Here is a 21,657-nt window from a genome sequence, read left to right as displayed (position 1 = left end):
TGAGGAAATATAGAGGATGAAGAGAACAGGGGAAAGGGGTGAGCCTTGGGGGACCCCTGCCCGAATTGCCGTCGGTGCCGCCGTCTTGCCGTCGAGAAGAAGGGTGGCCTCTCGACCAGTCAACCAGTCTCTCGTCCAGAGGACCAGCCACCTCGGGTAGCCCATTTCTCGCAAAGTTGCTAGCAGTCGGGTGTGGTTGACCGTGTCAAAGGCTCCTGAGATGTCCAGTTGCAATAGGGACGCCGCACCCTTCTGTCTCCACGCCTCCTGGACCTGGGCTACTACTAGCCGGACAGCCAGCTCTGTGGAGCGGTGTGCTCTGTTCCCCATTTGTTCATCTGGTAAGAGGCCGTTGACTTCTGCAGTTTGAGTGACCTTCCTGGCGACCACTGACTCTATTACCTTCCCTAGGGTTGGCAGCAGAGCAATGGGCCTGTATCCCCCCGGGGTCTGATACACCGGCGGAGCCTTTCCTGGTTTCGGTAGTACTACAGTCTTCGCCCTCTTGAAACGGTTCGGGAACCATCCTAGCTCCAGACACCTTGTCGCCAGAAGGGCCAGCACTTCAGCTAACGGTGCTCCGCACGCCTTCAGAAGGCCCATCGGGAGCAAATCCTCGCCTGGCGCCTTCCAGGGGCTTGCTCTTCCTATCGTTTCCGTGATCTCGGTCGGCGTCACTGCTTGTACAACGTCGAAGCCCGGGTTCCAGCTGCCCAAAAAGGTTTGATCTTCCACATCCGTTAGGTTGGCCGGTGGATCCGGGAAGAACCTCTCGGCCAGTGCGCTAGCCTTCTGGTCGTGCGTTTCGGCCGTTACCTGCCCGGACGAGTCCTTGAATGCCGGTAGTCTCGGTGGTTCTGGCGGCAAAAAGCTCCGCAGCCTAGCCCATCTTTCCAAGCTCCACATCTGATCGGGCTTCTTTGCCTCGCTTGCTTCCTGCAGGTTGTTCCTCCAAGCCCTCGTCCGTGCTTCGCGCGTTGTTCTGGCAAGGTCCTTGAGCCTTTCGCCGAGCTCCTCCCAGCAGTACTCTGCCCGCGTCTCCTTCGCCAGCCTCTCGGCTTTCCTGGCCTTCCGGGCGGCCTGCTGCACTTCCACTGTCCACCAAGGAGAGCTGTAGCCACAGCTCGCCTTCCTCCTTGGAGTGCTTTCCCCCGCGACCCAGGTGAGCCACTCGACCAGGCTGCCGAAAGCTTTATCAAGACCCTCGACTGTTCGGGTCGCGATAAATTAATGATACACGTGTAATTATATGTAATCTTTATTTCTTAAAAACAAATCAAATAGAGTTGAGGAAAATAAACTAAACAAAACAAACTAAGTTGAAGAAATAAAAAAAGGGGAAGTAGAAGTAGACTTTTGGTTTTCGAATTGGCCCTCTTCCCCTTCCATTACATGCGAGTATAGGAGAGCCAGCCTGAGATTACCTACATTTACGTTTGAATTAGGAAGTTTCTCAATCTTTGGCTTGTTGTACGTCTCTTTTATTTTCATTTTCATACAGCTGAGGGCTTCTTTCTACGCACCGTGGGGGCCCAGTGCGCAGTGCAACGAGGTGAAAACCAAAGACAACGAAGAGAACAACTGAAGAGATAATGAAACTAAGAGATAAAACAACTAATAGGATAACGGAACAAAAGAAAGAAAGGAAAACAAAAGAAGAAGTAGGAGCGACGGAGAGAAAAGAAACAAATCACAAGTCGCCGTTTTGGTATCGCATGGGATGGCTGCAAATTTCGACACGACCTTAAGAGAAGATCGTCACCAACGTCGCCGTCGTCATCGTTGTAACTGGGTACGTGTAGGCCGTATATCGGCCATAGGCCTATGTCCAGTTGTATGTGTAAGCGGGTAGAAGAAGAGGGCGCTAGGGTTGGGGTTGTATATGGTGGAAACTATGTGGTAGTTCGGGACGTCTGAGGTCTATAAGTCCAAAGCGCGTCTGAAAAGAAGATGACCAGCAGTTTGACGGGTCAAAATGTATTGCAGGTTCGACTGGGAGGTTTCTCGAGGTAGATGCTTCTAGAAACTAAAACTTTGGATCTGCCCTCCCCCGAAAAACACGCATATACACATGTGCACATGATGGTCAAATTCTGCAAGCTGCTCATCGTCATAACGCGTCATGTGTTTCACTGCCCATTACTACCTAGGTAGGTACCAGGCAACCTTCACCTCTCCACCTCTCTCAGATGGACATTTAGATACTTGGAAGAACATAATCACCTAGCACTTAGGCCTTAATCATCCAAGGCAACCTTCACCTCTCTCTGATAGGCAATTAGGTAGTAGGTAAAACTTAATCACCCAGTGCTCAGGTCTTGATCACCCAAGGCAACCTTCACCTCTCTCAGATACCTACCTAGACAATTCAGTAGTAGGCAAAACTTAATCACCCAGCGCTCAGGCCTTTTTTTGAAGGGGTATATATTGCCCATCCCCCGTTCGGAGGCCAGGAGGCCTCCTCTCTTTGTATACGTAGACTCACCAGAACGCATCGTTCCTTGATTGTTGGTAGGGGTTTTTCACCCGGCCCGGGAGGGCACGGTTTTCCTGTACACTAAATAGCAGAGGGTCCGGCACGCCCTAGGGCATAGCGGAGTATGAATAATAATAATAATAATATATATTGCCCATGTCCCCCTTAACTCTAAGACTTCCAGTCTTAGCTTCCTGGAGACCTGGACTGACTGGACCTTCTTTTCTGAACCCATCTTTGCGCAAACGCCACATCCACCATGGCACACCTCTTTCAAGTCTACCACGCTGGCGACGACTTATTACTCGCCGTAAAAAGACTTAACCCTTCGCTCCCGACAATCCGCGTCCACATCCAGGAAATCAAAAGCCGGAAGCTGTCTTGTACCATGGTCGTCCGGGTTGACGGTAATGTAGGGGGCGCCGCCTGCAACCACTAGGCAACGAAGACTGCTTTCCTCAAGCTTTACGACCCCAGATCTTCCGATAGCCTACGGTGCGGCAACGGAATTGACCCTTGGGAGCCTACCATGGAGATTGCATACATCAAGGCAATCCAAGCAGGTGCAAACACCATCCGCCAGCTCCTAGATGACGTCCGCCACATCGAGAACCTCCTACACGACACCGTGAAAGGCTGGCATGATGCCCAAGGAGAAGCCTTTTTAGCTGAGAAATTGCTCCAGTACCATGCGAATGAGGTTGCCGCCTACTATACGTTACGCAACTTCCAAGGAGAGGTAATACCACGTCTCCTCGAGGACGTAAATCTAAATCTGAAACCCCCCAACACCCCAGACGACGAACTGTTCTACGTCAAAGGCATCCTCCTCAGTCACGTCGATGGGTTCTGTCTGGAACAACTGGCAGACCATGCGCCTCGCGGCGCATGGCAGGACATCGTGGACCAACTCCTTGCAGCTGGCTACCCACCCCCTTGGCGACTACAACATCCCCGAAGACGCCCGCTGACCTGGAACGTTTTGGTCTCGCCCCAGAAAAACGGCCGTTTCCAGGTGTTTATGGTCGACTTTGGCCAATGCCGATTTAAGGCCGAGGACGAGTCTAAACAGGATTTTGGAAAAGCCAAGGCGGCCGAGGACGAGGAAGGCAATGTCGGCATAATCATGCGGTATGTGTTGAAGAGCCAGCATGACTTCCAGTTGCAATATACGCCCTCGAGAAGGTATGACAAGTGGAAAGACGACGACGATGGATAGCTCCGACAACGGTATTGTGAGGTGCAAGTGCTGACCGGTGCGACAGTAATTAATAATCTAATGTCTAGAAGAATACCTTAAATGTTTGATTTTTTTAAAAAATATAAAAGATTACAACTCGACGATTTTTTACCTGGTGCTCCTTGCCGGTGAGTGGGTAAGGTTGTGCGCGATACTTCTCTGGACTATTCTCGGGGGACTGCCCTTTAAATTTGTATATGCCTCCAGAATGGAACTGATCACTCTTACCAAAGCCGTCCCCGTGATGTAAAGGAACTGAATGTGGCTTGAAGGGTTTTTGAGGCGGCTTACACGATACCGATCCCCATTGCAATCATCAACACCATGAAAGGCGACAATTCACTCTTACCCCGACATATTGTTCAAAATGGGGGGACTTCATCATCACTGAATTTACTGGTGGGCCATGAAGGGCATAGGGGGGCTATAGGCCCGCGGAAGCAAGACCTTGTACACCGAGGAGGCATGAACAGACACCAGGCAGCGCCAGGCATGATTGAGGATCGGCTATGCTCAGATAGGTAATGAGCAACATGCACGTGATTTCAGCTCACCCCAATACGAAATACGACAGAAGCGGCTGAGGCTCGAGGGGTTAGTTCGCTGTAGCTGAAACTGTGCATCTACCTATGATCCATCCCCTTTGACCCCTAGGCTCAACCCCGAATACGCTCTTGCGCCGTGCGACCGAGCTAGACGAGTCGGCATAGCACATTGGATTCTAACCTGGAACCATGGATCCCCTGTTCATTGCAGTTCATGCAGCTGCCCTCCGAGTCTCTTGCGACGAGGTAACCACCTCAACACCCTCTTTGCTTCCCAGATTCAAAGACTTTTTTTATGACCCGTCGGGGTAACGCCTCGTAACAGGCTAACTTACGACTTCGTAATAGATAATCGGTTTCACTTCGGTGGTCCTGAGCGCTGGGACACCGGACCAGGACTCGGTTCTGTCTGGTCTTGGATATGACCTTCAATTTGTCGGTCCCGTTGTGAGTCAGATACAACAGACTTGGGCCGCCAGCGGCTCTATTTTGATGGTACATCCGGCCGCAGGATTTGGGATGTGGCCTAGTGTACAGAAGAACCTCGAGAGCGCCAGGGCCAGCTTTCAAGCTATCAAAACGCAGCTCGAGCCAGTGCTAGGCAGCGTTGGGAAAAGTAGCGGATTCCTGGGGCGCAACAAAGCGGCTTGGAAACTGGGAATGCGAATCAGAACGCTGGCCGTCTACCGAGAACGCCTCCGAGCACATCATCTGGCATTCAAAGTCGGTCTCAGTATGATGCGGATGTAAGTGTTTTGGGTCTTTTTTCTCCTATTTTCTTGACTCATCCATCTCGATTCCAACGGGTCCTGTGCGGGCTAACCTTGAATCATTATACAGATGTATCAGCTCTCTCCAGAACCAAGCCGCACGGGACAGGCAGATATCTCTTGCTGCACTCGATACTGATATCCGAGGTACTGCGGTCGCTAAGGAGACCTTGAGAAATGAGTCCTTTGTTGGTACGGATGAAGAAAACGAGAGAAAACAGCTGGAACTTACATTGGAGGGTCTTATAACAATGGCAAGGTCCTTTTCTTCCTTTATAGCCTCCTCTCCATTGTCTCCACAGCAGCAGGCAGGTATGCATGGCGGCGCTTCTCCCCAGCCGCAATACCAAGGCAGTCAGTGGCAGCAACCCCAAGCCCAACCACCGCAAGCGTACTATGGGGGCCCGGGAAAGCCAAATCAGCAACCACAGACTCAACCGCACCCACACTATGGGCAGCAACCTCACCCCGGACCCCAACAACAGTACACAGGGGGTCACCAGCCGCACCTAGCAGCGCAGCAAGCGTATTTCGGGGGCGCCTCGGCCCCGCAGCACGCACAACAGGCGTCGTACTGGGGTGGACAACATCAGCCACAACAGCATACCGAAGGCTACCAGCCGCAGCCACCGGTGCAACAACTGCATATACCTCCAGCGCACGCACATGTGGTCCCCCCACAACACTACCCGCAGCAACAGCCGTATGCCACACCACACCCCGCCCCAGCGGCAGAATACGTCCTTTCTCATTCTGCGCTGCCTTCTCCGCCACCAACATCTTTTATTGAAGAAGGGGATGGCCATGGCTCTGTTCCGCCTCCTAGCTACCACCAAGCCGTGGGAGCCGGCGAGGAGGAGTCCGATAGCGAGGACAGCGGGCCTGACCCTACCCCTTTCCACATAGCGGCCCGGGAAGGCGACTTTGCAGCGATCAAGCGGCTTATCGCTAACGGAGAGGACATGTTTGCGACAGGCGAGATTGGGCAGAGTCCGGCCTACTCGGCGGCGTGCACCGGACATGCTGAGATCCTGGAGTATCTCATCCAACATGGAGCGGATTACAAGACACCCAATGAAGACGACTGGACTCCGCTGAACTCGGCCGCCACCTGGGGCCGGCCAGAGACACTCCTTATTTTGCTGCGATATGGCGCGGATCCGACCATCCCGTCGGTCGACGGACAGAGCCCCATTTATTCGGCTGCTAAGCAAGGGCATCTCAACACCGTCCAGGTGCTTGTCGAACACGGTGTGAACAAGAACGACCAGACCTCAGCCGACAAATGGACTCCGCTCTGCATAGCAGCCTCTAAGGGCCACGCGCATATCGTACAATATCTAGTAAGGCAAGGCGCAGATTTAACGCTCGCCACCAAGTACGGGGTGACGCCCCTCCGTTCGGCATCTTCACAAGGCTTTGTGAACGTGGCAAGGATTCTGTTGCAAAACGGAGCAAACGTCAATACTGTATGCGAGGACGGTTTCACGCCCATATACAGTGCAGCCTCCAGTGGCAACATGGAAATGGCAAGACTGCTCCTCGAGTATAGGGCAGACTTCCACCGGGCTTCCAACAACGGCTGGACTCCAGTCAATGCGGCATGCGTTGACGGCCACCTCGAAATGGTGGAACTTCTCCTGTCCCTAGGAGCAGACATCCGAGTGCCAACCTCTACCGGTAGGACACCGCTCGAGGTTGCAGCCCACAACAACCGCGCAGACGTGGTACGGACACTCCTGAAACACGGAGCAGACACGACCGTCCGTGACGAAGATGGGGAGACACCCCTCTACTCCGCCGCCAACAACGGCAGCCTCGAAGCCGTCGAAGTCCTCCTCCAGCACCGCGCCGACCCAAACGCCCCCAACAAGAACAACTGGACCCCCCTCGCCGCGGCCTCCTTCAAAGGCCACCTCGCCATCGCCAACCTCCTCCTCGCCCACCACGCCAACCCCCACACCCCCACCACCGCAGGCCGCACCCCCCTCGAAGCCGCCGCCCGCGAAGGCCACCTCGAAATCGCCCGCCTCCTCCTCACCCACAACGCCAGCCCCAACCGGCCCACCAACTCCGGCGACACCCCCCTCTACGCCGCCGCCACCAACGGCCACACCCCCATCGTCGCCCTCCTCCTCCACCACAACCAACCCCCGCACGGCCCCACCAACCCCAACACCCCCAACACCCACAAATGGACGCCCCTCCACGCCGCCGCCCACAACGGCCACCTCCCCACCGTGCAAACCCTGCTCACCCACCCCACCACCACCGTCGCCACGCGCAACACCGACGGCCTCTGCCCTTTGCACTCCGCCGCGCGCCACGGGCACCTGGACATCGTGCGCGCGCTCCTGCGGCGCGGCGCGCCGCTCGACACGCGCAGCGCCGACGGCTGGACGGCGCTGACGGCGGCCGCGGGGAACGGGCACACGGCCGTGGTGGAGGAGTTGCTGGCGCGCGGGGTGGACGTGGAGGAGAGGAATGGGAAGGGGTGGACTGCGTTGGGGGTGGCGGCAAGGGAGGGGTATGAGGAGACGGTGGGGGTGTTGTTGGGGAAGGGGCGGGCGGATGTGAGGGTGGTGAATGCGGAGGGGTGGGGGGTGGTGCATGGGGCGGCGGAGAAGGGGTGGTTGGGGATTGTGAGGGTGTTGGTGAGGGCCGGGGCGGATGTGCATGGGCGGACGGCGAGGGGGTGGTCGACGGTGGGGTTGGCGGCGAGTGAGGGGAGGGTGGAGGTGGTGAGGTATTTGGTGGAGTTGGGGGTGGCGGTGGGTGTGCCGGAGGAGAATGGCTGGACGCCGTTGCATTCGGCGGTGGAGGGGAATTATGTTGAGACGGTGAGGGAGTTGCTGAGGGCGGGGGCGTCGGCGAGGGTGAAGAATAAGAATGGGAGGACGCCGGCGGATATTGCGAGTGCGAAGGGATATCGGGAGATTGAGCAGTTGTTGATGGAACATGGGTTTCAGGGGATGGGGCTTTACTAGCTTCTAAGTCTTTTTGATACCGTTACCTACCTTGCGTTTACAAAAACGCGGTGAAGATTGATCCTTTTCTCTCCCTCTCTTAGAGGATAAGAGCAACCCCCTAGTTGTTAGACACAAAGTTGATAACCACTTTGCCCTGGCGACCCCTTTGCTTCGCAAACTCCCACGCCTCCACGGCCTTCTCCAAGGGAAACTCAACAACCGGCAGCGGCTGAAGTGCACCCTCATCAATCAGACCCGCCACCTTTTCCAGCGCCTCCCCGTCCGGCGACACAATAAAGTAGACATACTTCAGCTGCGGCCGCCCCTCCACCTCAGGCGGCACCACTGACTTATCAAACGCCCACGCCGGCGGCGGATCCGACACCGTAATCAACACCCCATCATCCCTCACCAACCGCCACGACTTCTCCAACACCTCCCCCCCCACCACATCAAACACCACATCCACCCTGCCCACCCCCTCCTCCCACCCCTCCACCCCATAATCCACCACCTCATCCGCCCCCAACCCCCTCACCTCCTCCACCCTCCCCTTGGAAGCCACCGCCACCACCCTCACCCCCTTCCCCCCGATCTCCCTCTTCACCAACTGCACCACCGACCTCCCCACCGCCCCCGACGCCCCCGTCACCAACACCCTCCCCCCCTCGGACACCGCCCCCGCCCTCCGAAACAGCCCCTCCCACGCCGTCAAAACGGGGATCGGCAGCGCCGCCGCCTGCGCGTGCGTGAGCTGGCCAGGCTTGTGCGCGAGGTGCTGCGGCTGCGCGTAGGCGTATCCGGCCTGTCCGCTGCCGTGGTCGGCGGGCTGCATGGTGTAGACCGCGTCGCCGAGTTGGAGGGGGCGGCCGGAGGAGGTGGTGACTACAGGGGTGGTGGTGGGTAGGGCGGCGATGGTGCCGGACACGTCGCACCCGGGGATGCGGGTTGGGTTGTGGTAGAGTTCGGGCCAGCCGAGTTCGTCGGCGGTGAGGCCGACGGAGTGCACGCGGATGAGCACGGCGGAGGGGTCAGTGGGGGGGAGGGGTTGGGTTGGGTTGAGGGTGATGGTGGGGTTGGTTTTGGGGCCGAGGATTTGGATGGCGGGCATGGTTTTGGGGAGGGGAGTCGCCATGGTGGTGGTTGTTGGTGGTTGGTTGGTGGTATTGGAACTGCTTGTAGAGGTGCTGTTGTTGGAATAAAGATGGTTGTTGGAAGAGAGTTGGGTTGTGGGGAGATCTTATCTGATCTTCGATGGGGTCTTTATAAACAGGATTTCTCCTATTGCGGCTCGCATGGAGATGGTGTGATGCGAGATGATGAGTCATGCCCATAGAAAATCCGCACAACTCCGGCTATGATCGGATCTAGGAAGAGGAGGTGCTTCGGCACTTGCAATCGGTGATGTAGTTATAGCATGAATTGTCTTAATTTTGGCTACCTACCTAGGTACCTTAGGTACGACGGGGTTCGGATGCTCCCGCGTAAATAGAAGTGCCCTTGTAAGTATTAACAATTGAAATGTGCTTACAAAGTCTACATTTATCTATGTACCGGACCAAGATTTACTCGCCGCGATGCAAATGGACCATCAAATCAGTGACAAATTGAAAATCGGAGATTCTTGTATACCTAGGTACTCTCCCTCACACAGCTTACTATGGGCGTTTGAGAGTTGAGTCAGGTAAAAGATGGAGACGGGGCTCCCCCTTGGGGACCTACTCCCGGGACATTTATAGTGATCGGGTCAAGACCGTATGAACGAGATATTATATGTGAAGGGGGTGTGACGGGGTACATACAAAACTTAATATCAGGAGGTAGGGGGGTACCTACCTCTACGTACCGACCATGTTAGAGGCCTGCGACTGACTAATGATAGTTGTGTAATGAACCTGAACCTAACCTACCTACCCCTTTATCCTACGCGACGATGACATGCAGGATAGGGTCTACAATGCTTGCCCTCAAAGAATGATACTGTTACCGTTGAGGTCGTTCGGTTAAACATCATGATCATGGAAAGCAACCTCCATCAGTTCTGCGGCCTCAATGTTGTTATGACTTTGGACCTCATGATGCCTGGTTCAATATCCAAATTTGACAGAGCAACCGTCTCTTTGTTTGACAAACTTCTTTTTGATTGTTTGGGGGAGGTGCAAACGTTTGCATGGACTCCTTGTTTCACCCCGAACCGAGTGTCATCCGCACCCAGGAGAACAGCTTGCCGACAGCCGAAGCTACGCCGCAATGTCCATCATCATTCAAAACCTACCCTATTGTTCCTTCACGGCTGAGCCGCACCGCCGCACACATAGCGTGGGTCTCGCAGCCCCCGAAACCGAGGTGGAGAAACATTTTTACGAGGTCGGATCGGCAGGCCGCAAGGGATGTCGGACGGGGTTCGTTGGCCCAAAGTCGTGTCCCTTGCGTGGCATGCGTGGCTGAGCGCAAACTAACCACTCTGTAACCTCGTGTCCAACGGTTTCGGGTCAAAATTGCAGGTCAAAAAGGCCTCGAGCCCAGGGACCATGTAAGAAGGTGTCCACTGGCGCTCAGTCATGCCCGCAGCACATCCCCTCAAAACCCTAGCGAGTCGCCCAAAATGGGGCATGATCGGTCATGTCTCCTACTGGCGAAGTCGGTCGACGAGACGGGAGTTGCATATAAGTCGATATCAGGTCGAGCTCTTCGCCGCTTTGTAGGGATTACTCATCGCTCTTGTCGCCATTCGCGCGTTTGTCGCCATGAAGTTCACCACATGCGCCCAGGTGCTGTCTGCGGCGGCCATCGCATCAGCCGCCGCGGTTTCCATACCCGGGAAGCGAGAGGTCCGTTACGGTTATTCCCACTCACACAAGATCAAGGGGATATCGTGGGCCGAAGCGGTGAAAATCATGGGAGGGAGCCCAGGGGGTGAGTCGGGCGGCAGTGACTTTTATGAAAAAGCCTCCAACAAAGCCGCCTCATCGAGCACCACCACCGCGATCCAACCCGCCGCGACCCAATTCGCCGAAGCCCAATCCGCCGAGACCGAACCGCCGCCCTCTGACTCCTGCACCGACAATGTCCGGATCGAGTGGAACAATCTGTCGGACGGCCACAAACTCTCGTACGTCCAAGCGGTCAAATGTTTAATGGACGCGCCGCCACTCGGGGTATGGGATGAGGCAAGGAACATCTGGGACGAGATGACATGGATCCACGACCAGCTGAGCGAGCGCATCCATGGCCTTGACACTTTCCTGCCCTGGCATCGGTACTACCTCCACCTGCTCAGGACGCTTCTGGCGGAGCAGTGCGCCTACACAGGCCCCATGCCGTGGTGGCGGGAGACAAAGTACACTGGCAATTTTGCCGGGTCGGGCATCTTCGAGCCGGAGTACTTTGGCGCGCTGCCGCCGCTCACTGACAGGGGCGAAGGCACCTGCATTACCGACGGCGTAAGTACCCAATGGACCTTATCATCGCCTCGCCCAGTAAATTTTAACTGACCTCGACCCCCCCTTCAGGCATTCGCCAACACAACGATCCTCATCAGCCCCGGTGGCCCGTCGTGTCTTGCCCGTGGCGAGGACAAGCAGACAACAGGTGAAGCGACAGTCGCGACGCTGGACCTCTGTCACGGCGGTCCAAACACCGAGTACACGCAGCACCGACGCTGCGTCGAGCAGACCATCCACGCCACCACCCACGAGGGCCTTGGCCCGACCATGTGGCTGCTCTCCACGTCCCCCGGTGATCCCATCTTTTTCATGCACCACGGTTTCGTTGACTGGCAGTGGAAGCGCTGGCAGAATGTGGATAGTGCCCGCTGGACTGAGAGTAAGTCTTGCCATGTTCCCCCCCCTTCTTTTTGTCTTTCTTCTTGAGGAGGCGGGGAAGTAAACGCAAAGGCGAAAACAAACTAATACCATGTGCGCCGCTTAGTTTCGGGTTGCGCAGAGTACACTGGGGACGGCTCCGCATGCATTCCTATGACCCGAGACACTGTGTTGACATCGATGGGCATGATACCCGACATGACGGTGGGCGACGTGCTCGACACGGAAAACAACATCATGTGCTACACATACGACGAGTTCTAAGGGTATTCGCAAAATTAGGTATTACTCTCTAATGAGGCTGAGAATGTATGGTCAGAAAATGGCCCTCTTTTAGCCGTTGGGGCGTTGGCCGACTTAAAAAGCAGGGATATAGGGGTTACCAGATAAAATGGAGAAACGGTCAAAGGAAAAAGGATACGAATAGAGTTTTGGATCGCTCTGCGCATGATTTCGGTGGTATGCAAAACACACCCCTTGCTGCATCTTCCTCTTTCATTCGCTCAGACTTCTCACGGAAGGAACATGGAAGCCCAGATCGTGCCAGCGTGCCCAAGCGGCCTGCCTGGCTTGGTGGGGTGGGTGGTCTTCTCTTGGTGGGGCCCGGGCCAACCGCCCATGCTGGTTGCGTGTGACAGCTGTGGCCGGCTGATTGCATTCGTTCATCCCTTGCGCAGCTGCTGCTTCCTTTTTTGCAGGCGAGTCGAACCTCAGGCGTTCGTTGCGTCACGAACTAACTTCTCGACACTCCTTTTTTAAATTTCTTTTTTTAAAAACCATTTAAGCATTCCTATTCATTCGACGTCAAAATTTGCCACCCAGCAAAGCTAAACAACCGCAACGAATCGCGCCCCACCGCGAGGGGATCGCGTTGCCCGCGGCGACCCAATGCTTCTTCGGCCGCCTCCTGCGTAGAGGCGATTTCACCATCTCGAATCCTCGATATTTTCCTGGGCCATCGCCTTCGCCGTGTGACCCATTAAACCGGTATAGCGATGCTGTCGCACCTATTCCACCGGCGGGCGCCGTCAAACCCGACCTCGCCCATCCCCGAGCACGCCCCCGGGTGGGATGCTGTCGCGCAACGCGAGCACCCGCAGCAACCCCCTCGCGATGTCTCACCACGCCCCGACGCACGCCCACGTTCCCCAAATTCCTCGAAGCTTCCGCCAACACTACCCCCCATTACCCGCGTGGCGTCGACCGGCTCCGACCACCTCTTTACCCCACAGAGCGATGCCCCACCACCGTCCCAGGACGCTCGCCAGGCCCCGGCTCGTGCTGGTTACAGCGAGGAAAATAAGGCCGGCTTCATCGGCGGGGTCGCCCTGCAAAACTATCGAAAAGCTGCCCGAGAACCACAGCAATCGCAGGCATTACAAGGGCCCGGCGATGGGATGACCATGGCTGGCCAAGTCCCAGGGAACCAGCTCTCGCGGTCTAAACCCCCGCCTCCCCCCATTAACACCGGCGTCGCTGCTCGCCCGGCCGTCCAAGGCAACAAGAACACCAAGTCTTCGTGGTTCTCGACGCCGATTGACCTTCAGGGGTCGGGGGGAGGTGGGAAACGGCCGGCTGGAACACGGCTCATAAGCGAACCCGTACTCGTTCCCGCTTCAGAGCCGCAGAAGGGGAGAAAGGGCCTACCGTTTCTAAAGAACCCCATGTCGTCCCTGTTGATGAGGAGGAAAACAGCCCATTCTGCCGTGGAGACGCAACCTCCGGCTCCGACCTACGACCCCCGAATCAAGGGCACACGGGTCCATGACTTTAGCGCCCCGAGGCCGAAGAAGACATTGTCGGGCGATGCAGTCTCGACGACCAAGCAAGAGGGTGTTTCACCCGTTTCTAAGCCTGCAGATGGTGGCGAGGTTGGGGAACCTTCGTTTACGGGAGGGCCTACGGTGTATTCGCCAGCGGAGCCCGCCCAAGGTGCCGCTGACGTACTCAAGCCTAGCCAGAACGGTGACTCGCAGTTGGGACCAGAAGCAAGAAGAATGTCGTCAAGCACGGTCCGGCCGGGCGATTCTGTGTCGCTTGCGCCACCAGGTGACGGTTCCAGTTTCCGTACATCATCCTCGGGCGCTTCTGGCAAAACACGGATCGCCACTCGCCCATCCACCACCTCGGCATCCATCAAGACCACCGCATCTCGCCAATTGTCCAGATCGGGCATGTCAAGGGGGAATTCCGTTGCGTCTGCCATGCCAAAACACATGAAGAGCACGTCCTCGAGGTTCAGCTTTGACATGATCGGTGCCGCCGAGGAGGAGAGGGTGCTGGAGGAGCGCCACAGACAACGGGAGCAGGATAAAAAGACATCGGACGGGCCGAGCGATAGCCGATTTGACGAGTTGGATGAAGATTATGACTACGACGCGATGATGGATGACGGCGGGCTCGAGGAGGAGATACCTGGTGTCAATGTCGACTACGACGACTACAACGGCTACGACGACTATGGAGAGGCCGACCCCGAAGCCGACCTCGATGACCCGGACAATGACCAAGAAAACTTTGCTGGGTTTACTTTCCAACGCTCCAATCCCGTATCGGCACTCGCGAGCCCGCACACCCCAGCTATGCTGGCGACGCCACGAGATGCGGCCGGCAACGCTATTGGCTTTGCCACGACCAAGGACACTACCCCCACCGCCGAGTCTCCCATGTTTCCCGGCTATTTACATAGCCCTGAGCAACATGATTATTCTGCTTTCGACGCGCAGGCGCCGACCCTAACCACCGACGCGTCTGAGGCACCAAGCTGTCCGCCTGTCGCCGCCGCTCAGCAACCGCCACCGCGATCCGAACACGACGACATCTATTTTGACGATGGCTTGGCGGACGAATTGGACTTTGAGCACGACGGCGCTGTGTTTGATGAGTCCATTTTCGACAACAACGACACGGATCAGTACGGGCGACCCATACCTGGCGCCTTCGCCCAGGCCAAAGAGGCCATGCAGTCCGCCCATCAACAGCAGCAGAAAGATGGGCAGCAGGAGCAGGAGGAGGACAAGCAGAAGCCATCAAACAATGAGTTCCACCAGGCATTCACCGCACCAAACCAGCCTGGGGTCGCCGAAGACAAGGACCAGACGTCACCCGTGCAAGAAATGGCCGAACAACTCCCGCCACCCCAAGAGTCGCCCGAGCCCGAAGTCGACGATCCGGCCCAGGAATTTGCCTACCAAGCTGCCTTAGCCGCGGCCACACAAATGGCGGCGGCGTCGGGCAAGTTTGCAAGGAGCGCGTCGCCCGAGGGGTTGGCTGCGTCGGAAGATACAGCCCTTAACGAGCTTGACGGTTACGAGGACGCCGAGGACAACGGATACATAGATGACTACGCTGACGATCTGGGAGACGGTTTCGACGATTTCGATTTTGACGACGAAGCTATTATCGCTGAAGCTAACGCCAGTGCCCTCGCCAACGACTCAGACGGGTTTTACGGCCAAGAATTCGGCTTCTACTCGGCCCCCCTAGCCCACCAACCTCACGGCAACAGCCACCACCAGCCCGTGGCTAACACTACTACCGCCACCTCATCATCCGGCGTGCTCACAAGCGAAAACCTCTTCCAATATGCCAACGGCGGCTTCTTTGGCCCCTCTAGTGCCGGCATAGACCGCAGTGCCTCCGGTCGTGTCGTCCGCGAGCCCAACCTCACACCGATCACCGAGCGCTCCGAGTATTCCAACCGCAACTCGATCATGAGCTTCACCCTCCCGCCCGCCATCAACAGCGAGCGCAACTCGATGGCCTCGCCCCCCCTAGCCCAGCTCGCCCTCCTAGCCGCTGACGCCGACGCCGACGACCCCAACATGCAAATAGCGGCCCTCATGAAGCGGCGCCGCGCATGGGGCGGCTCCCAGCCCAGCTTGGTCTCGTCGCGCGAGGGCAGTCCCAGGTCGGAGCGGGCCTCGCTACCGCCCCTGGACGGCGGAGGATCCCCGTACGGCACCGTCCCCGCCCATCTCGCGGGCCATGTGAGGGTCAACTCGAACTTGTCGCTGCTGAGTTCCTCGGAGGTGGTGGCCGAGGACGGTGGACGGCATACCCCTGGGAGTGGCGTGGTGAGCCCGGTGCCACCCGGCCTGGCCACCGGCATGGCGTCGCTCCGCGGGCAGGGCCTTGCGCAGGGGATTGTGTTGCCGCCGCGGCCGGGGAGCGCGGGCGCTGTGGTGAATGGGGGTGGGAGTGGCGGTGGCGGGAGCGGGATGGATGGCATGGTGGTGCCGCCGCTGCCGCAGCGGCCCCATTCGCTGTTCTTGCCGCCGCAGTCGCCGCTATCGGTTCTGTCGCCGGCCAGCCAGCCTATGCCTGTTTCTGGGCCTATGCCGGTTGGCGGGAGCGCGTGCTCGCCTGTGCTGGAGGGCGAGGAGGTTGATGGGGAGGGGGTTGGTGTGGGCGGTGCCGTTTATTCTTCGGACGGGTATATGCTGGCGCCGGCCCTACCGCTGCGGGTTGGTAATGGTGACTTGGGAGCTCTATCATCGCAGCAACAGCTGCAGCAGCAGCAGGTACTTCCCCGCCAACAGGGGGTGCAGCATGCTCGTAAGGGGTCGGCGGAGAGTATCTCGTACGGCGTAGCGAAAGAGGATGGGGGGAGTAAGTGGGTGTTGGAGAGGCGGTGGACAGAGGAGAATGGAGCGGAGGTGTTAGAGAGGGAGGTCGTTGAGGGGGGAAGGATATGAGCCTGGAGTATGAGTGGGTGGGGGTCTGGACAATGGGATGACTGGCGTTTGGAGATGGATGCGCATGATTGAATGCAGGGGCGCGGGGTGTTTGTGCCGCACGGCAGGGAGGTAATGTGCATTTGTTTGTTTATATATTGTCGCGGCCAAACGGGCTTGCTTGACAGTGGACATCTTTTAGCGACTACACGCAGTTCCAGCCTAGAATAACGGCGCAAGGCCGGATGGGTTATTGGTTCTAGTCTTGCGCTCGGAGTTAAATGTCGATGAAGAATTGGCCTGTTTTTTTACAATCGTTTTCCTTTTGCATGAGATACAACCCCTTCCAGGGGGGTGTCTTCGTTGCCATAGTTCCACTTTCTTGCCCTCTCGCGCTGGTTTCCCCTTATTGCCCCCCTTTTGGCGGCTTCTTAGGCACGGTAGAACATTGGCCCGGCTGATGCTAATGGTATTGGGCGAGCCATCAGCGTCGAGGCTGCAAGCCAAGTCCGATTTTGACGACCTGAACCTCCTAAGAGCACCACGTTTCATCCTATCTTCAACCAACCCACAACCAGCCAACAAGCGGAAAACAAAAGAAATGTGGTCAGGAGGATTCCCGTCCATCGGCGGCTTCGGCGGCTTAAACCGCTGCCGGGGATGCGACCACCCCCGACCAGCCTACACCGGGGGCTACAGCTCAGTCCGGTCGAACCTGGGCACCATGCTCACGCACTCCAAATACATCGGCTGCGAGGTGTGCACCATACTGTCCGACGGCATCCTCAAGTTCCTCGAGGACAACGACTGCGGGGTTACGCGGGATGATGTGAATGATGTGCATTTGGATTTCAACCTGGCTGCGACGAGGCGGAGTATCGAGGTGGTGCTGTTGCAGACGCCTGTGAAGTTGACGTTTTATGCGTCCGAGAGTGGGTTCAGTCGTGTCCTGGGGAGTTGGTTAATGGCATATGCTGACATAAGTTCTTCCAGTCACCCCTTGGCTTACTGACAACATGCCCGATCTCCCGGTCGGAAAGGAGGTCCCGTCCACAACGGCCTCCGAGGAGACCCTGGCCTGGGCGGTCCGAGAGCTCGACCACTGCAGGCAGAACCACGAGGCCTGCAACAGCTTTCCGCCTGCGCCGCTTCCGAGTAGGGTCTTGGACGTGCGCGCCGATGGTGAGAGCGGCGTGCGTCTGTACGTGTCCCAGGGAGAGACCTCACCGTATGTGGCCCTCAGCCATTGCTGGGGACAGCGTCCCTTTTTACGAACTCTGACCGGCAGCTTGGACGAGCACAAAGCTGAGATCGCTTGGTCGCTTCTGCCCCGCAACTTCCAGGACGCAATCGAGTTTACCCGCAAGCTGGGGATCCGTTACCTATGGATCGACAGCCTCTGTATCATCCAGGACGATATCGAGGATTGGCGGCACGAGGCTGCCCAAATGGGGTCCGTGTACCGGAATGCGAGCCTTGTGATATCAGCAGCAAAATCCGAGGGCGCATATGGCGGGCTCTACGCTGAGATGCCGGAGAAACACAGGACCTACACGGTCACGTTCACCCCTGGACAAGACGACGACGACAAATCCGCCTCCGACTGTAACAGCAACGACGAAAACGACAACACCAACAACCCACCCAAAACCAAACCCCCTCCCGAAACAATCCACTTCCGCGTCTCCCTCTCGCACCCGCACCGCCTCCTCTCCCACCACCACGCACCCACCTCCTCCCTCCCCATCTTCACGCGCGGCTGGATCCTCCAAGAACGCTTCCTCTCCCCGCGCATCCTGCACTTCGGCCCGGAAGAACTCTCCCTCGAATGCCTGACCTCCACCACCTGCCAATGCACGCCCCCCCATCCCCCAAGCTCCCCCACCGCCCTCGCCCTCGCCACCGCCGCCGCCACCGCCCCGCCCTGGTTCACCCACATGCTCGACCGCACCGCGCGCCCCAAGCACTACTATTCCCTCCCGCACTGGCGGTCGGGCGCGCTGGACGCGGACGCCCTCGCGCTGTGCTGGCGCCGCCTGGTCGAGGACTATACGCACCTGCGGCTGACGTGCGAGGGGGATGTGTTTCCGGCGGTGTCCGGGCTGGCGCGGCAGATGGGGGGCGTGAGGGGGGAGGCAGGGGGGGGGAGGTATCTGGCGGGGTTGTGGGAAAGGACGTTGTTGGGGGGGGATTTGTTGTGGAGGGTGGATCTGCCGCCGGGGGGGTATGTGACGAGTCCGGAGGCGGTGGATGCGCCGAAGGGGGTGGCGCAGGTGTGGGGGGCGGTGGAGGTCTGTCGGCCGGGGAAGTGGCGCGCGCCGTCGTGGTCGTGGGCGGGGGTGAGGGCGCCGGTGGGGTTTGAGAGGGGGGATCGAGGGGTTGATGCGGCGTGTGAGGTGGTGGAGGTGAGGTGTGAGCCGGTTGGGGAGGATCCGATGGGGGAGTTGAGGGAGGAGGGGAGTTGGCTGGTGTTGAAGGGGAAGTTGATTCCGACGGGGATGCGGTTTAAGAAGTTGAAGGAGGGGGAGGAGATGGAGCCGTGGAATACCCTTGACTTGGATATTCTGGGGACGACGCACATGCGGAATCTGTGGGCGGATGATGATTGCCGGGGGTTGGTAGGGCCGGATGGGCACTTGCCGACGGTGTATATGTTGCCCGTCGGACGCAAGCTGCCGATGAAGGAGCTGTACTGCTTGGTTCTGACTCGGCTGCCGGAGGGGGAGAACCTCCTGGTCCGGGACCCTCCGATGCAGGGTGATGGGCATCTGTACCGCCGTATCGCTTTTCTGGAGATCTATGGCGGCCCGCCGAGCCCCATTGATTGGGGGTGGCTGCACGACCTTCTCGGGAAAGGACAGGATGCAGTCGTAACGATCGTGTAACTGAGTGGGCGGGCAGGGAAGGACTGGTAACAAGGGACGCACGATCTGGAGCGGAGGTAAACGCTTGAACGCCGTAAAAGTACAGGCATTTCTAGGTATTGTGTATATTACACTCTCGCGGCCATGGCTTCGGCCCGTCCGCCGAACTGGCTCGTCCAACTGACTTTCCCGAATGAAGCTATCTATCCCTACGCCACACCCTGCTCCCGACCGAAGGACCCGCGGACCCAGGGAACCCTCTCGCATCCCCCCTTTTCTCGTATGGGAACTAATACCGCACATCACATCCCCAAATTTGGGCCTAGGCCTAGAGCGTCTCGGGGAGGCAGGTTAGCAGGAAAAAGTAACAAATGTCCGGATGATTTGCCCGGGCTCCAGTCAGCGTCAGTTCGGAATGGGCCGCTTCACAACGAGCGGTCCCGCCGGAGGCGGTATGCCGGGGGCGGACCGGGCCGAACATTCGGTGTCTGTGTTGCTGCACTCAGTGCACTGTTCCACCTCGAAACGAGGAGTTCTCAGCCCCACATCAGTGGTATGAATTCAGTAACACCAATCACACGTACATACTTCCCTGGCAAGCACACACACCGCCAACCATGTGGGGAGGCCTTGCTCCGATTTTTGGGGAGCACATAACATGGCGGTTGATCCGACGTAGGGACTTCCAATTCCAGCTTTGTCCAGACCACTCCCTCGCATCAATATCTTTTCTCGTCCTCGACAGGATCGCGGCGATCACCTCCCGCCGGCGATTCCTTCATATCCCCGACCCCGGCCCAGGGGCGTTTCTCAGCTTCCGGCTTCCCTGTTCCCGTCCGTCCTTGCTGTAGCATTCGTGCTCCTTTAAGCGGCTGCTTGGTTTGCCGATACATGGCCGCCATTGCCGTGCTAAGGACTTATCAGCAACCTCGGTTCCTAGAGAAGGCGTGTGCTTACTAGGCGGGACCCAGCCCGTAAAATCCGCTGTCCATGGGAGGCGTCTTGTTGTCGTTGCCAGTGGGATCAATTTGCTGTTTGTACCGCAAGCAAATTTGCGTGAATTGTGTCGAAGGCTGTCTCGTGTCTGATATATCACCAAGCCGGTCCCCAGACTGATGTGGACACTTTCGCGGTCTGAGAGCGTGGGACTGATCGTGCATGGCCCGTGAGATGGATTCCAGGTCTGGCGACGGACTTATTGATAACGGCACTGGGGTACGTGTCGGGGATACAGCAGCACCCCCCAGCATTAAGCGAGCCTTGCGCCCAATTCCTCGGATGAGAGTCGGCAGGTGACGAGGAAGCTGAATATGTGTGTTGTGTACAGGAGCCACTTTGCCCCGAACGGGAAAGGCTCTCCCATGAACATGATCGCCCCAGCCGGGCTGACAACCTACTGATGGGTGCTTTTCTTGATATTAGTGATCCAGGACTTGGTGTCCCGGTAACGTTCTCCTCCTCCAAACGGGGTCTACCAAGAGGTGTGGGAGCTGACCGCGTACCAACGGCCAGTCAGCGATGCAGCTAAAGATGCAGCTAAAGTATCATAAATCTGCCCTCCCTGTCACCCCGTCGCAAGATTCTCTCCCTTCTGTCCTCAGGAGATTTTGGCGCATTTCCTCGACCCACGCACTATTCCTTTCTTCATTCGAATCTGAGACTTACACGACTCGAAAATGTGCGACTATATCCGAGTAAGCAGCCCTTCTCTACCCCGGAAGTCCCATCTGACTTTGGCAGCGCGAATATTACTGCGGCCACTTCCGCTTGATCGCATTGGGATGGTGCAAAGCCTACGCGACGACAGGAAAGAGATGCCAGCCCAATGTTGCGGATTTCGAGGACAAGTAAGCGTGGGCGGATGGGCTAAAGGAGAGGCCGATTCTTGCCCTGACGGCGGACAAGGTCGAGGAAGTTTGCGGTGAATGTAGCCCCAAAGTAGTGTCTGCCCTGGGAGAACCCGTTCAAGAGGCTTGGGTTGGTCTCTGCTTGGCGCACATGTAAATACACGGTGCTCGGGCTCCATCAAGGGGTGGTTGGTCTGTCAGAACAGCTAGCTAGGAAACAGATAATGGAGATATCGCGTCATTTGAAGACAACCGTTCTTGGAGATCCCCTTGCGCCCCTTGGAGACCTGCCACACACGCGGTGTGGAGCACTGCTGCACTGGTGACTGGTATCCTCAGTCCCTTCCCTCGGGTTGGATCGTTGAATGTGACCGACGGTCCCTGGCACGCCTTGACCCGGATATCGGCCCTGCCCACACGCAACGTATGTACATGTACCCGCTGGA

At 57.5% G+C, this 21,657-nt stretch overlaps 6 protein-coding genes across 6 annotated transcripts; 5 read left to right on the top strand and 1 right to left on the bottom strand.

The window, feature by feature from the left end:
- Positions 1-2,915: 2,915 nt before the first annotated feature.
- F5144DRAFT_496984 (uncharacterized protein) lies at positions 2,916-3,695 on the top strand (the record flags this gene model as incomplete). The annotated part of the gene is made up of 3 exons (XM_066786182.1): positions 2,916-3,104; positions 3,162-3,377; positions 3,492-3,695. Coding segments are annotated over 3 exons (609 nt in total), but the record flags the coding sequence as incomplete, so codon positions are not given.
- A 629-nt stretch (positions 3,696-4,324) lies between these two features.
- Positions 4,325-8,068, top strand: F5144DRAFT_656063 (ankyrin repeat-containing domain protein). Its single transcript, XM_066793149.1, has 3 exons — positions 4,325-4,507; positions 4,610-5,007; positions 5,102-8,068. The coding sequence occupies exons 1-3, from the start codon at positions 4,451-4,453 to the stop codon at positions 8,016-8,018; spliced, it is 3,372 nt and encodes a 1,123-aa protein (XP_066639356.1). The 5' UTR covers positions 4,325-4,450; the 3' UTR covers positions 8,019-8,068.
- Positions 8,069-8,118: 50 nt separating this feature from the next.
- On the bottom strand, positions 8,119-9,111 carry F5144DRAFT_594942 (uncharacterized protein; the record flags this gene model as incomplete). The annotated part of the gene is made up of 1 exon (XM_066790644.1): positions 8,119-9,111. The coding sequence occupies one exon, from the start codon at positions 9,109-9,111 to the stop codon at positions 8,119-8,121; it is 993 nt and encodes a 330-aa protein (XP_066639355.1).
- A 1,786-nt stretch (positions 9,112-10,897) lies between these two features.
- F5144DRAFT_497604 (tyrosinase-like protein) lies at positions 10,898-12,088 on the top strand (the record flags this gene model as incomplete). The annotated part of the gene is made up of 3 exons (XM_066786216.1): positions 10,898-11,443; positions 11,513-11,825; positions 11,931-12,088. 3 exons carry the CDS (start codon positions 10,898-10,900, stop codon positions 12,086-12,088), a joined length of 1,017 nt encoding a protein of 338 aa, XP_066639354.1.
- Positions 12,089-12,819: 731 nt separating this feature from the next.
- On the top strand, positions 12,820-16,521 carry F5144DRAFT_594940 (uncharacterized protein; the record flags this gene model as incomplete). The annotated part of the gene is made up of 3 exons (XM_066790643.1): positions 12,820-13,146; positions 13,189-15,900; positions 15,955-16,521. The coding sequence occupies 3 exons, from the start codon at positions 12,820-12,822 to the stop codon at positions 16,519-16,521; spliced, it is 3,606 nt and encodes a 1,201-aa protein (XP_066639353.1).
- A 580-nt stretch (positions 16,522-17,101) lies between these two features.
- On the top strand, positions 17,102-19,385 carry F5144DRAFT_594939 (heterokaryon incompatibility protein-domain-containing protein; the record flags this gene model as incomplete). The annotated part of the gene is made up of 2 exons (XM_066790642.1): positions 17,102-17,432; positions 17,494-19,385. 2 exons carry the CDS (start codon positions 17,102-17,104, stop codon positions 19,383-19,385), a joined length of 2,223 nt encoding a protein of 740 aa, XP_066639352.1.
- Between the last annotated feature and the right edge of the window lie 2,272 nt (positions 19,386-21,657).

The sequence above is a fragment of the Chaetomium tenue genome, assembly GCF_020726465.1.
Source record: "Chaetomium tenue strain MPI-SDFR-AT-0079 chromosome Unknown F5144scaffold_6, whole genome shotgun sequence".
NCBI lineage: Eukaryota > Fungi > Ascomycota > Sordariomycetes > Sordariales > Chaetomiaceae > Chaetomium > Chaetomium tenue.
This window is presented reverse-complemented; position numbering and strand designations above follow the sequence as displayed.